Here is a 14,924-nt window from a genome sequence, read left to right as displayed (position 1 = left end):
GTACGACAATCATTGATGGACACCGAGCAGTTTGTAGGAACTCCTAGAGCCGAGAAGAGGCAGCGTAAATAACCTGATAGGTACCAAGCCTTGGTAGCATAGGTTGGAGAACCCTCTAGCTTTCAGGAAGCTATACAACACCAAGTATGGGTGGATGCCATGGTAGAATAGTATAGTTTTATCATGACGAATGATGTCTGGAAAGTGGTACCTAGGCCAGAGGATATATTAGTTGTAGGATCAAGATGGATCTACAAGATCAAGTATGCTGCAAATGGTGTTATAGACATTTTTGTGCCTCGCATCATGGAGCATGGAATGTCAATAATTACAGGGATCCTCAGTCCCTAAACATGTTGTTCTTACCCCTAAAAGAACAAGGTCATCAAACAACAGCACTTCCAATCAGTTCTCCACCTGAAAACGCTTCAAAACAGGCTTATTTTGGATCATGTCAGCTGCTTAACTGAGCTTCTGCGCTGGAATGCAACTGTCCCACTCTGTACCTGCGCTGGAAGTCAAAAGTAATGAAGGCTACCTGCGCTGGGCGAGATTGGCCAAGTGGCACAGTCATCCTGCAAGGTGTCAACTGCCCAGGAAGCTTCCAAACTGACACTTGGTTCATCAGATTCGCCTTGTGATGAGTAAGAGGTACTTGATCACCATGTGTAAGCAAGGATCTCCAAGTGGACACAGGAACTGAAGATTAACTGAAGATGGAGAGGACACTAGTCAGCTATATGCCAGCCTCCAGCTGACTCATCCTTTCCTCTTCTCTCCTATATATAGAGCTCTTCTATGAGGTCTAAAGAGGCTGGAATTTTGTGTAAAGCAAGGAGGTGCTGTTGGATTACAGTTAGAGCTATTGGGTGATTGTTTTACTAGAGGTGAAGAGGAGAGTTCTTGCTGCTGGGGAGGTGCTGCTGGATTGGAGCCATCATTGGTTGTAACCTTCTCAGAACCCTGTTACTTCTATCAATAAAGTTTTGCATGTTCTCCTATATACTTGTATTGCATTGATGTATTGTATTTACATGTATATTTGATTCACTCTAATCCATGCATCAGTTATGAGTACTTGTATCTTGTAGTTTCTTCTCTCGTTTTGTGCAGGGCTTGTGTGTAGCTGGACCGGCAAAGAGAGCAAGGAGCTGGGAACAAGAGACAAAGAGAGAGGATCAAGATCGACTAAGCGAAGGATACCAGGTTGGTTGATCATTTCTTCCCCCTCTCTGTACTTTCATAAAGGAAAACATCAAAGCTTTACTTTCAGTTGTTGCTAAAGACTGTCACCTTTAGAGTAGGGATAGGGTCATCCGCATCGGATACTTTTCCCCACAACAAATGGCAATATAGAGAAGTACAAGGCTAGGTTCATAGCAAAGGGGTATGCATAAAAGATGGAATAGACTATGAAGATACCTTCTCCCCATTAGCCAGATATACCTCTATCAGATCTGTTATATCCCTAGTAGCTCAAATGGGATGGGAGATTCACCAAATGGATGTCAAGAAAACATTCTTGAACGAGATGACAGAAGAAGAGGTGTATATAGAACAACCCGAAGGCTTCTAAACTCATGAGAAGAGAAATCATGTATGTAGGTTCAAGAAAGCCCTGTATGGGCTCAAACAAGCACCTAGAGCATGGTATGGTTGGATTGATAGTTACTTGCAGTAGTTGGGATTCGTCAAGAGTGATGTTGATCCCAATCTCTACTATCTAATGGTGGAGAATGAGCCACTTATTCTGGTATTATATGTGGATGACCTGTTTCTTACAGGGTCATCTAGGCTCATAAAGGATTGTAAGAAGAATCTTGAAGCAGAATTTGACATGAAGGAAATAGGGTTGATGCATTATTTTCTAGGGTTGGAAGTGTGGTAGAAGAATGGGGAGATATTCCTTGGACAAGGAAGATATGCTACATAGATTCTGAAAAGATTTAGAATGCAAGATTTTCAACCCATGGATACTCCCATGATCACCAACTAGAAGAAAATAGATGCATCAGGAGACAAAGAGGTGGACCCCACCTTGTACAGACAAATCATTAGGTTGCTCATGTATCTGGTCAACACTAGGCCATACATTTTCTTTGTTGTTAATACCCTTAGTTAATTCATGGTGGAACTGAAAAGGGTAAATTGGGCAGCAATTAGGCACATTCTTAGATATGTGCGTGGAACAGTCGAATATGGGTTGAAATACACCATGGTAAATTTTAGGGGCGAATTTTAGACAAGGGCAAAATTTAAGGGGTTTTACATTTTAGAGGGGTTAAATTTTTATAAAACACCCATTTTATATAGTTAGCCCAACATTTATTTAAAAAATAATTATTTATTTCATTTTAGCCTTAAAAAAATGCGGATCAACCATGCAAAGTCCGATTTGGCCCAATTCGCCTGGTTTGGGAGGTTATATTCGCTTGCAATCGCCCAATTTTCTACTTTGTGAGGTTAGATTAGTTTGCAATAACCCATTTTCTAGTTTTTTTGGTGTGGAAGGTTGGATTTGGTCACAATCGCCCTAATTTCTTGGTTTTCAAATCGAGGGCAAGGGTGATTCGGTGAACACCTCCCTGATTTCTTCTTGGTTTTCAAATCGAGGGTAAGGGTGAACGCCTCCCTGATTTCTTGGTTTTCAAATCAAGGGCAAGGGTGATTCGGTGAACGCCTCCCTGATTTCTTTTTGGTTTTCAAATTGAGGGAAAGGGTGAATGTCTTCCTGATTTCTTGGTTTTCAAATCGAGGGCAAGGGTGATTCAGTGAACGACTCCCTAATTTCTTGGTTTTCAAATTTATGGCAAGTGTGAACGCCTGTATAAATTTGATAGTCGCAACTAGGGAAAATGAACATTCAGATTCCTCAGTTTTTGAATCCTTTATTCCTGGATCCTTAGTTGGCAAATCGTTGCAAGCAGCACCTGTATAAATTTTATAGTTGGTGACTCATTGCAAGAAGACGGCTGTATAAATTTTATAGTCGCAACTTGCCATTGAACATTCCTCAGTTTGTGAATCTCCATTCCTGAATCCTCAGTTGGTGACTCGTTGCAGTTGAATGTTAATGTAGTCACAGAGGCACAAGCAGTGCCAGTAGTCACAGATGCAGAGGCTTCACTAGTAGTGCCAGTAGTCATAGACGCAGAGGCTTCACCAGCAGTGCCAGTAGTCATAGACGCAGAGGCTTCACCAGCAGTGGGGCTATTACCATTCGTGTAGGTCGTGACTCATTTTTGAGTCTTCGTTGCAGCACCAATAACTATTAGCTACAATTCGTCAATCGATCTACTGCCAGTAGTCACAGAGGCAGAGGCTTCACCAATAGCACCGGGGTATTGCGTTAGGTGGGATCGATCATCGAGGTTGGTGTGTTGCGGTTAGTTGTCACTCTTCTTTGCTTACTGAATAACTAATTGAAATGGCTTCATAGAAGATAAGCTTACTACTTTGAGAAAACAAGATTTAGTCTTTTGATTTATAGATAAAGGTGGACCTTAAGAAATATAGATGTGCTTTTACCATTTTCCATACTGTTAGTTCAACAACCCAGTTATATAACCCAGGTCTTCAACAAATCCTAGCACACATCATTTATCTGAGCAGGTCTGCTCAAATCAGATTAACCTGTCATCAAATATAGACCCTGAGATATATTGGCTGCTCAACAGATTCTGAATCTCAATAGTAGATTTTATTCAAGGTTCAATATGCCAAGTGAAGGTACTGTACTCCTGGCAAACTGAAGCCCATACATCATCAAGATGTACCCTGACTGTCATACATAATCATACTAATAGTAACAGATTCTAACTTCCAATAATATCAAAGAAACTACTTTAATATTATATACAAATGTAGACATATGGAAAATACTTTGAAAACCTTGGTAGATTTCCTTAATTTGTCAAGAAAACCTTCAAACTTTTGATCAGCAAGTCTTCAATCTTTCATCTTTTGCCACATGCATCTTTCCATATGATTTATCAATAGTTTAAATCAGCTATACATATTTTTGACAAATATTTCTCAAAGTCAAATCCTAGGCAGCACCAAGAACATCGACTCTCAACCTTGATGTGCATTATACTACCCTGCAATCATTATTTCAGAACTGTGTAGTCAATGGTACTGACTCCTGTATAGTAATTCTGATATATCTCAAATGATTTTGGCTCTTTTTTCTTATGAAACGCAAATGTTATTTAGTCTAGTAAAGAAAAGAAAAATGCAAAACAAACCAGGAAATTGAAGTTTTAGAGTTCTATGATATTGGTAGAGATATTCACAAGCACACTTTAATGTTTATAATTGAGGAAAATACCCAAAACTTCACAAAAGATATAGTAGTGTAATGCAATAATTTCAATTTGGAGTATGAAACAAAAGGAAAGGCCCTATAACTCACAACTAGATCTAAATATTCTTTCCATAGGTACTGTTAGAGTCGGTCTAGTAGCCCTCCATCAGCGATCAAAGCTCTTTGCATTTGCATAGCTAGGTGTCTCATCAGTGTCAATTTTTGCATCCCATTAGGCATGCCATAACCCTGATGGAGGAGCTGGTGTGTTTATACCCCTCTTGGCATTGCTGGTTCAGGTCATTTCAGTCATTAAGCTCTTTCAAGCTTGTCTTGTCTTGTCTTGAGGTCAATTTCCTAGGTCTAGCGTTTTGGTCAAATATGTTTACAAGGTCATGTGTATGAAAGTCAATGAGTGTTCAGCAAGCCATAGGGATGTTTGTAAAGATGTTTCTTCGAAATTTTTTATCTTGTACAGTTAATTTTTTACCTTGGATTTAAAAACTCTGTTTTTAAAGCCAAGGTCATTTTTCAAATGTTTGTAAAAAGTGATGAAATTTCAAAAGACTTCAGTGGACAGTATGCAACCCTGGTCCTCTTGCCAAGATCCCTCAAATGATCTACCTGCAAAAAGAATCAAGAAAAAGCACTAAAAGAGTCAATTTCAGGACAAAGGAAGCCAAAAAGTTAGTTTTATAAAGTGTCATGGAAAAACATTAGAAAATGGGTTGTGACATGAAATTTATTCAAAGCCAGGCTATAAAGGCTCCATTTCCCTCCATTAAGCTCCATTGTGCATATAAGTGATAGAGAAATCAGTTGCAAGAGAGTTTGAGTGAAGTTTGTGAGTTTGGGAGGCGCGCGACCCGTTGAGACTGGCGCGCGACCTGTAAGAGGCGAACGACCCGTTGGGTGAGGCGCGCGACCCGTCAGGGTTTCCTCCACAGAAACTTACCAGCAAGCTGCCAAGCGACCACAAATTGCTAATTTGCCTAAGGTAGGCCTTCCAAATTATAAATTTTTGTTTGTTATGGTTAAAAGACATCATGAATACATGTTTCAAGGATCTCATTGTGCAAGAGAGAAGCTCTATATGGCTGTGGTTTAAATTGTAAAATATGCCTAGGGTTTTATGCTGTTTTGAGGTTTTTCCCTTGTAAATCATTTTTACCATTTCCCATGTCATTTTCCTTGTCTTCCTATATAAATTTCCCTTTTAAATTTGTAAAGAAAATAAACCCTACCCCTTTTCCCTTTAAAAATAAAAAATCACATCCTAACCCTATCTCTCCTTATGCCCATGTAAACACATGAATTTGATAATGCATGTGCAGTGATATTTCCAGTGTTTTCCCTAAATTCCCTATTGTATACTTGTATTCCCATTTTCCTTGTAAAAATGTCCCTCCCCTAACATTTCCCTCATGTTCCTTGTCCCCTTGAAACAACATATAAATCAACTTTTTACAGGCAGAAACAGCAGCACGGTTTGTCTACTTTGCTCCTTAAACAATGTCAGAAACCGAAACATATGAGCAGAGTGATGACCAGTCATCAGCTTCAGAGATTGAGGTCCAGAGGAGGCCTCACAAGGGCAGAAAGGGCGATCATCATAGGAGAGAGGAGCCCACCTCTTTGGCAGAGTTACAGGCTTGTCCAATGGCAGTATCATGCTTCTGTTATATGTCTTGTTATGAGTTTTGCGAGAGGATCTCTCGGATTCAGCATCACAAGGATCAAGGCACTAAATAGCCTAGCCACAGCACAAATCCCAAGAAATTTTGAGAATTTTGGGTAAATTTTGACTTTTTCAGGTAGTTTGCAGGTTTTTCCCATTAACGGGTCTCACCCCCCGCGCGACCCTTCATCATGGCAACTCCATTTGACAAAAACTCAGCATTTCCATATTTTTCATGCAAAGTTACATATGCTCATGGATGGACTTGAGATTTGGTGAAGTTTTGGGCCTCCAGAGAGTCAAAAAACTAGCAAAAAATGACTTTCTGCCACTTTTTTGAATTGCAAAAAGCAGTCTTGGGAGATTTGAGTTTTGACAGGGCAAATGAACTCCAAATTCAAAAATTCCAGTTGGGTTGGAAAGTAGACTCACAGAACTTTCCAACAAGCCTACTCTTGCCTAATTTGGACATCTGTAAGTTCCCCAAAGATGGCTCCAAAGGCGCGCGGCCCGTCAGGCAGGGGCGCGCGACCTGTCAGGCAAATTTCTCCAAATTTCAGTGTACAGCTCAGAAAAATGCAGTTTGACCCTGTTTGACTTTTTGGGGTGGATTATTATCCCCTTTGATGTAATTAATGTACTTTTTTGATACTTTTACACTTATGTACCTCTTCTAGAAGATTCATTTATGAAATAGGTGAAAATTTAATGAATGAATTGGTTTCCTAGCTTATAGAGGCAAGTTGTTTTGACTGCCTAGATTTTAGTGCTCAGTTTAGAATTGGTTGAAACAACTCCTAGGATTATGAGCTCGACCCCTAGAGGCAAGGGAAGAGGTTGGCTTGCCTATATTATTTATTTTCTCAATCATTTTCATGGTTGGAAGGTGGGACTCTTGAGGGAGAAGCTATCATTGTATTATTTCACTGTATCTCTGCAATTTTTAGCTAAGGAAGACTAGGGTTTTGCAGTCCTCTTTGGGATTCTTGTGGATTCATGTGTTGATGGTGTGTTTCTCAATGTACTTGTAAGCTTGTTATGTGATTCATTTCCTTTCTTTTACTTCTGCACATTAAACAAATGAAGTGTTAAAGTAAGAATTCATGCTTGCCATGCTCTGCTTTTAAGTTTGTTTAATTTCAATGTTTTCTTCTGTCTAAATAGAATTCAAAGTTATTGTTTGCTCTCTTTAGCTCTTCATATTTCATTCCTCATCATCCACCTCAGTTAAAGGCATCAATACTGTCTCCTACCTCGCCCCAAAGAACCCCCTGCAGAAACTGTGTCCAATCCCCGCACCCAAAATTGCCCTCTCCTCAATTTGCCACCAAAAACCCAAAAACCCAAATCACCCCTTTTGATCAGTTTACTAGCCTAAAATCAGCGTTACCCTACTGTTCATCTCATCCATTGAAGATTTTACCGAGATAGACCGGAGAGAGCCTTCTCCTGCCCCGTAGGGCTAGCTACGAGGCTAAATGGTTTGATGTAGCCTTGAGGTTTACCTTTCTCAGCCTGAGGTGAAATTTCAAGCACTAACAGGTACCAAGCTCAAACAAGCTCGAATCACAAAAATACACTCAAAGAATGAAAAACTCATATTCAAAAAAAACACCAAAATAATAAATGAGAGGCTTATCTAGGTGTCAAATCATAATATATAAATCATAGACAATATCCCAAATGAAATCCAAGAACAAATATGAAGAGAAAATATGCAAAAATACCCAAAATCCCACCTATTAAATGTGTTCATTCCTTGTAGGATCATAAACATGAAACTAGAAAGTTACAATCACACCTTGATAGTGCAACAATTGGTTATTGATCACCCTATCTCATAAAAGGAGGGTGAAATCATGCTCCAAAAGTGAGATTTTTTTTTTTAATTTGAGCTATATATGAGACATATTAGGAATATAACCACCAAGATAGTAAATAAAAAAAAAAAACACTACAACACACTCACAAAAATTGAAAGGGACAAGGTAATTTCCAAATCTAAGTAAGAATCACTAGATCCTTCCTCAATAGAGTCATAGATTCTATTATGGAGAAATTCCCCCTGTGAATAGGTGAGTGCACCCTTAAATTTGTTGTTGATCCAAGATAGACTATGGGATAAACTATAATATGGATCTCCTCTAGATCTATTCTAATTGATCCTAACATAAGCTATGATAAACAAGAACATGGCCCATACCTTTCACCTGATGGTTTTCCATGTATAATCCTAGTTGATGTAGCTCTAGAGATTCAACTCCAACTACTAGCACCTACTTCCTACACATAATAAGACAACAAGACCAACCTGAAACCTTCTTAAGCAAGAGGAATGTCAAATACCCCTAGATCTAACCTAATCTACTCAAGGAAGAACATATCTACCATTGAATTTCATACAATACTAAGCACAAATGATAATGGAGGGGGAAATAATATAGATCTATATTCATAAATGAGAAACATTACAACCACCAAGATTTTACCTTGAGTTCCTAGTTGAAGGTTCCTCTTAATCCCTTGCTCCAAATCCTCCTTCACTCTCACACAAGCATGAACACTTTGGCCGATGAAGGATAGTCTAGAAGAGCTTCTTTCAATTGTAGCAAACATAAGTTTATCATAAAATTTTCCTCATTTCTCCCTCAGGATGCCAAACATAAGTTTATCTTAAAATTTTCCTCCTTTCTCCCTTGGTATGCCTTCCTTATATAGATTGATAGAGGAGGCTAGGGAATGTCTCTATACACCTACAACTTAGTGGAATTTAAGTCTAATAAAAGTTTCCAAGTTCATGATGTGGAGTATCCAACACACAATATTGATATCCTCGAAAATGGTTGACTCTAAAAGGATCTAGGGGTAGTCACATGCTACAACCGGTGTAGTAAGAAATTGATAACACATTATTAATGGCGCAACATGAAACCAATCACACCTTGATAGTGGTGCAAAGAGATACTATTGTCAACAATTGAGAATCCAAAGGAGAAAGGCCTACACTCAACACATTTGCATTTTTTAAAATTATTTTAATGTTTCCAATATTGTTTCTATATTCAACAAAGGGGGTCTAAAGGGGTCCCCTGTGTCCCAGACTTTTCCATCCCTTGCACTGCCACCTTAAATTGTGAGGGTCTCTCCAGGAATCCCCTGAAACCTGTTCTGTTGTCCCTTATCTGACCATCCTCTGACTGTTGTGAAACATAATTGCACATAGAAAACCTCCAAACAAAATTTCTAACAGACAAAATTGTGCTTAAAAAATTATGAGATGTGGAACTAGGTAATGACTTGTACCTCAAATCAATTTCTGAAATCTAGACATCCTAGAAGGTGAAGTTGATATTATAATATAGTGCGAAAATTCTATCAGTGCAGCAACTGATATATTTTTCTTACTTATTCTACAATAAGTTATTTATGAAATTACTTCAATAAACATTAAAATAGATACTACTGTAGATATCACACCATAATACAGAGAAATAATAATAATAATAATAATAAATTAATAAATAAATTAAATAAATAAATAAATAAATAAAAAATAAAATAAAATAAATAAATAAATATGCACAACATTAACACATTGACACATATATTTTGGACAACAGTCCCCGGAAAAACCCAATGTGGGAAAACCAGTGCAGCAAGGGAGGATTTTATTATTCAGCAATTCTTCAATACAACAGGGTGCCAAACTGGCTTACCCACAGAGAGAAATAATTTTTGAGCAATTCTCCCAATCCCAACGTCAGCCCGGCTAACCTCTACGTGGCTCTCAAATCCTTTGCGTCAACCCCTGCTTGACTATGTCAGCCCTAGGCCTCTTTGCGTCACTCACGTAGGCCCAACTAGTGACTGTGAAGTCTTCAGCTGCCTCTGTGTCTGCCTCGCCTGCCTCAACGCTAATCTCCAATGGCTGATCCCGCCTCTCTGCTCCGTAGTTGCTACCTCCTAACTGCTCACCGGACCACTAGTTCAATTTCTCAGCGAACCCCGCTCCAGAAATTGAACTGACTGGTCTTCCTCAATGTGTTCTCCAAGTGACCCTCAAGCCTCCTCTTATACTTTTCTGGTTGAAAAATCAATGACAGAGATTAAGTCCCTAACCAACAACAATGTAAACTTTGAAACGGGAACTGATACTGTTACCCGTTTTGTAGAGATAGCAAAAAAGTGACCGGATTTTGAAAATGGGTGATGCAGAATACACATGTTTTTTTTAGAGCATAGTTTTTTGCACTTTCATTTTTTTTATGTACATTGCGTTTTAGAATGGTAGCGATTTTCATGCTAATTTTAAAAAATGGTTATTCTGCATCAGACCCCTTTTTTAAAACACCTATTTTTTGACTTTAAATTTTCTAATGTATGAAATGTAAATAATTATTTCGTAACCCTTTTTTTAAAAGACCTATTTTTTGACTTTAAATTTTCTAATGTATGAAATGTAAATAATTATTTCATAAATTTAATAATTTTGGAAGTGATATTCTTCTTCATATTTTCCAGTTTTTATTTTTTTATTTTTATTTTTGTAGTGGGGCTTTTATTGATTTGCATATTTAAAGAAGAAGGTCGATATTTTACATTTTCGATATTTTACATATTTATACATCATTAATTAAATTTTCAATCCACATGAAATAATTGTCTCTAAAAAAATAAATATAAATATATATATATAAAAGTTAAAAAAAAATTATATAATAAACCATAAAAGAATTTGAAAAAAAAAACAAAATTACAATATCTATCTATCTATCTATATATATATATATATAGGTAAATATTGAGAAATAAAAAATATATATATATTAACAAAAACTAGGAAAAAAAATAGAAACAAACTATTTTAAAGAAAAAAATAGAAAAATAAAGAAAAAAATTTAAAAAACTAGTGAAATCAATATTAAAAAAAAAAACAAAAAATGTAAAAAAAAAAAAAAAAAACTCACAAACCATAAAGAATTTGGAAAAAAGAAACAAAATTAAAATATATATATATATATATATATATATGTAAGTAGAAATAGAAAAATTAAAAAAAACATTATAAAAAACTAGGAAAAATAAAAATAAAAAATAAAAACAAACTAGTTTAAAAAAAAATAGAAAATTAACGAAAAAAAAATAAAAAAACTAGTAAAATTAATATTAAAAAAACAAAAATAAATTTAAATTATAAAAAAAATAAACCAAAAAAATAGTTATTTTTTATTAAAAAATACAATTATCTTTTATTAAATATACCTATTTTATTTAAAAATAAATAAATCTATATTTTTTTTAACAATCTTGTCTTTTATTAAAAAAAAAAAAAAAATTATTATTATTTTTTAATTTAAAAATTCAAATTATTAAAACTACATTTTATATTTTCAAAAAAATTAAACCTACACTTTTACGTTTAAAAAAAAAATTAAATTTACATTTTTTTTAAACTATCTTTTTTTAATTTCAAAAAAATATATATGATGTTTTTTTTAAACAATATGTTATTTATTTCAAAATATAAATAAATAAATAAAAAATTAATTTTTTTAAAACAAATTTTAAATTTTTACTTTAAAATTTAAAAAAGTAATAATTTTTTTTTTAAATTAATATATTAAAAAAATTAATTATAATTATATGTGTTATAAGAAATTTAAAAAATATTATTAAAATTTTTTACTTTTTATTTATTAAAATTTTTTTTTAAACATATTAAAAATAATAATAAAAAAAATTAAAAAAAAATTATTTTTAAAAATAATAATTTTTTTATTTATTGTTTTGTTTAAAAAATAATATTAAAAAAACACGGCCCCGGCCATGCCACCAGCGGGTGGGGGGAGGGCCGTGGGTCGATTCCGCCCGCTGGTGGCGCGGCCGGGGGCCCAAGGGCCTGCGCGGAGAACGTTATTGAACGTTATTGAGGGTTCATTATTCTGCTTAATTACCAACACAGTGATTCTATTCACCACGGATAATAGTTATTGGCAGGTATACAATCCACAAATGCTCCATTGAGCCTTACGTGACTCAGCAAACCAGATCAGATTAACATAATCGATATTTGTAGTATCTTGTCTTCGTTTCAGGATTGCCACATTTCTCCATAAACAGCAATACTGTCATTCTGTAGAATCCACACTGTAAACGGCCAGTATATCCCATTTCTTCTATTTTCCTAATGGGGCTCTTGCTTGATGCTGCTGAAACTGGAGAATAGAAATAGATTGGATTGGTTTGGGGACATTAAAACGAAGCAGCATACATGCTTGGTTTTAATACTACAACGATATTGTTTCTTCCTAATTCAATACTACAACGATATTGTTTCTTTCGTATTCTCCCTTAATTCTTATCCAAACTTATTTTAAAATAAAAACATACTCTTTATATACATTGTCACTTAATTCTTATCCTAATTGCACTTCTTTGATTGTGAGGGCATTACAGAATCGGAAGTAGGAGGAGAGATGGCTGAAGAAAAGATACAGAGCACTCTAGCAAATTCACACCGGTCTGCGACTGATTCAAAAGATTCAGATATTTCTATCAGGAATTTTACTTTCAATTCTGCGAAATCAGTTAATCTGCAGTTGATTGTATCAGGCACTTCAGAAATTGTTGCAAACGGAATAGCCATGACTGCGGTGATACTTATTTGGACTAGTTTACTGAACACAATAAGAAATGATACATCGGGAAATTTCGTTCACGATATCAACAAGGTAATACACACATATTTTATACATCTAATGGTGGCATGCTATCTATGATCTAACAGATTGAGTAATGACTGGGTGTTGTTGAATTGTGCTAAATTCAAACCTAATTTTCTTTGATATCTATGTTGGTAAACTCTGTTATTGTTAAGCCTCTGGAATTTTTTTTGGTGGCTTTAGCCGCTATTTTAGTTTGCATGGAGTTTCTTTGTTAATGAAAATTTCTTAACGACAGGAAATAAAACAGTAAACCCTTAATATCAAATAAGTCTTTAACGTGCAACATCTTTAATCTCGCACCTTACTGACCTAAGAAAATTTCATTAATGCCGACAAATATTAAAAAACGGCTTAAAAAAATGTTGGACTAAGTTTTAAAATATTCCACTAGCCTGTTTTCATTTGGAATTTGTGATGGGCAAGGCTTAGTCTTTAAAGTGCAACATCTTTGACCTCGTACCTTACTAACTTAAGAAAAATTCATTAATGCCGACAAAGATTTTAAAATCTGCTAAAAAAAATTGTAGATAAAGTTTTAAAATATTTGATTCGGTTTGAATTTAGCACCACATATTTTACTTCTCCTCTATTTTCCAATCGGTGTGTGGTTTGCTGCTCTTCTGGGTGGGTATCACAACTTCCTCTCTCATTACCACTTTATGAAAATGGTGGTTGCTGATTACGATAAATTGCTGTCAGAAGATCATGATTACCATGTAAATGTTAAGAAACTGTTGTAGCATTTTCAGCAAATTTTGAGTTGTTTCAGGGGTTCAGCAGAAAAGTCAGCATTAGAATTATACTGGGATGATTAACAGCAATAAGTATAGAAATCTTAAGGATATATATGAGTGCATGGATCGTTCTATGCATATCAATTAGAAGAAGCCCAACAGACATTGAGATCTTTAATGTTTTGAATTTAATATTTTTCTCCTAATAATTTATACCTTGCATTGTGTGAGCAGAGGCGTTCTGGCGGGCGAGGACCGCAGAAAGGCAGGCATCTCGGGTGCGTAGAAAATATTTGAAAGCGATATTGATGGACGCTTCGACACCCAAGGCACCACCACATCACAAAGTGGTTAGCAGTGTCACTCATGATACATCACAAAGTCGAATTTTTGCTTGGAACCTTGTAGTGGCAGGCCCTAGCTCGCTGGGGTATGGATCTTTATCTGTTGGTGGCGGTTCAAATAAGGAACCAATGTAGGAACCTGCGTGCAGACCCTTGGGCCCCGGCCGCGCCACCAGCGGGTGGCGGGAGGGCCGTGGGTCGATTCCGGGAATCGACCCACGGCCCTCCCGCCACCCGCTGGTGGCGCGGCCGGGGGCCGTGTTTTTTTATATTATTTTTTAAATAAAACAATAAATAAAAAATTTATTATTTTTAAAAATAATTTTTTGTTTTTATTTTTTTTAATATGTTTAAAAAAAATTAATAAATAAAAAATAAAAAAGTTTAATAATATTTTTAAATTTTTTATAACACATATAATTATAATTAATTTTTTTAATATATTAATTTAAAAAAAAATTATTAATTTTTTAAATTTTAAACTAAAAAATTAAAATTGGTTTTAAAAAAATTAACTCTTTTTTTTTATTTATATTTTGAAATAAATAACATATTGTTTAAAAACAAAAGTTATAAAAAAAATTAAAATTTAATTTTGATTAAAATATTTTAATCATTTTTTATTAATTTTTTTTAATAAATTAAAATTTAATAATTTTTGTTACTACTAATTAATGAATTTTTTTTTTCAAATTAAAAAAGAAAATACGTTTTTAAAAAAAATTATCTTTAATTTTTTTTTTTTTTTTAAATAGTAGTGAAAATTTAATAAAAAAAATTATTTATTTATTTATTCTTAAATCAAAAAGACTTTTTTTGTAAGTTGAAAATGTTCTTTAATTTTTATTTTTTTTTAGTTTTTTTTTTTTAATAATTTGAGCTTATTTTTGTCTTTTTAGTTTTTTCTAAACGTTTTTAATATTAATTTTACTAGTTTTTAATTTTATTTTTTTTGTTAATTTTCTATTTTTGTTTAATCTAGTTTTTTTTCTTTTTTTGGCTAGTTTTTGTTAATGATTTTTTGAATCTTTATATTTTTACTTACTTAAATTTATATATATATATAAATTTTTTATTTTTTTTTATTTTTATTTTTTCCAAATTCTTTTATGATTAAACAATTTTTTTTAATATTTT

The 14,924-nt window shown here is 34.5% G+C and overlaps 1 protein-coding gene across 2 annotated transcripts; it reads left to right on the top strand.

Moving 5' to 3' along the window:
* Positions 1 to 12,420: 12,420 nt before the first annotated feature.
* LOC149197771 (uncharacterized) lies at positions 12,421 to 13,810 on the top strand. Of its 2 annotated transcripts, none has more exons than XM_089403996.1 (2): positions 12,421 to 12,715; positions 13,678 to 13,810. In XM_089403996.1, the coding sequence occupies exons 1-2, from the start codon at positions 12,461 to 12,463 to the stop codon at positions 13,738 to 13,740; spliced, it is 318 nt and encodes a 105-aa protein (XP_089260122.1). In that variant the 5' UTR covers positions 12,421 to 12,460; the 3' UTR covers positions 13,741 to 13,810. The 2 variants fall into 2 exon arrangements, 1 of the variants encoding a protein (XP_089260122.1); XR_016254230.1 differs by lacking the exon at positions 12,421 to 12,715 and adding an exon at positions 13,284 to 13,333.
* Positions 13,811 to 14,924: the final 1,114 nt, after the last annotated feature.

Source organism: Pinus tabuliformis, chromosome 2_2 (genome assembly GCF_031772625.1).
Source record: "Pinus tabuliformis cultivar Carrire ecotype Pingquan chromosome 2_2, CPIR1, whole genome shotgun sequence".
Taxonomy (NCBI): domain Eukaryota; kingdom Viridiplantae; phylum Streptophyta; class Pinopsida; order Pinales; family Pinaceae; genus Pinus; species Pinus tabuliformis.
This window is presented reverse-complemented; position numbering and strand designations above follow the sequence as displayed.

Excerpts from the sequence above, each read along its gene's own strand:
- LOC149197771 (XM_089403996.1), top strand. The coding sequence starts at position 12,461 with ATGGCTGAAGAAAAGATACAGAGCACTCTAGCAAATTCACACCGGTCT. Across the intron at positions 12,716-13,677 it reads TCGTTCACGATATCAACAAG|AGGCGTTCTGGCGGGCGAGG; the intron begins GTAATACACACA and ends TTGTGTGAGCAG.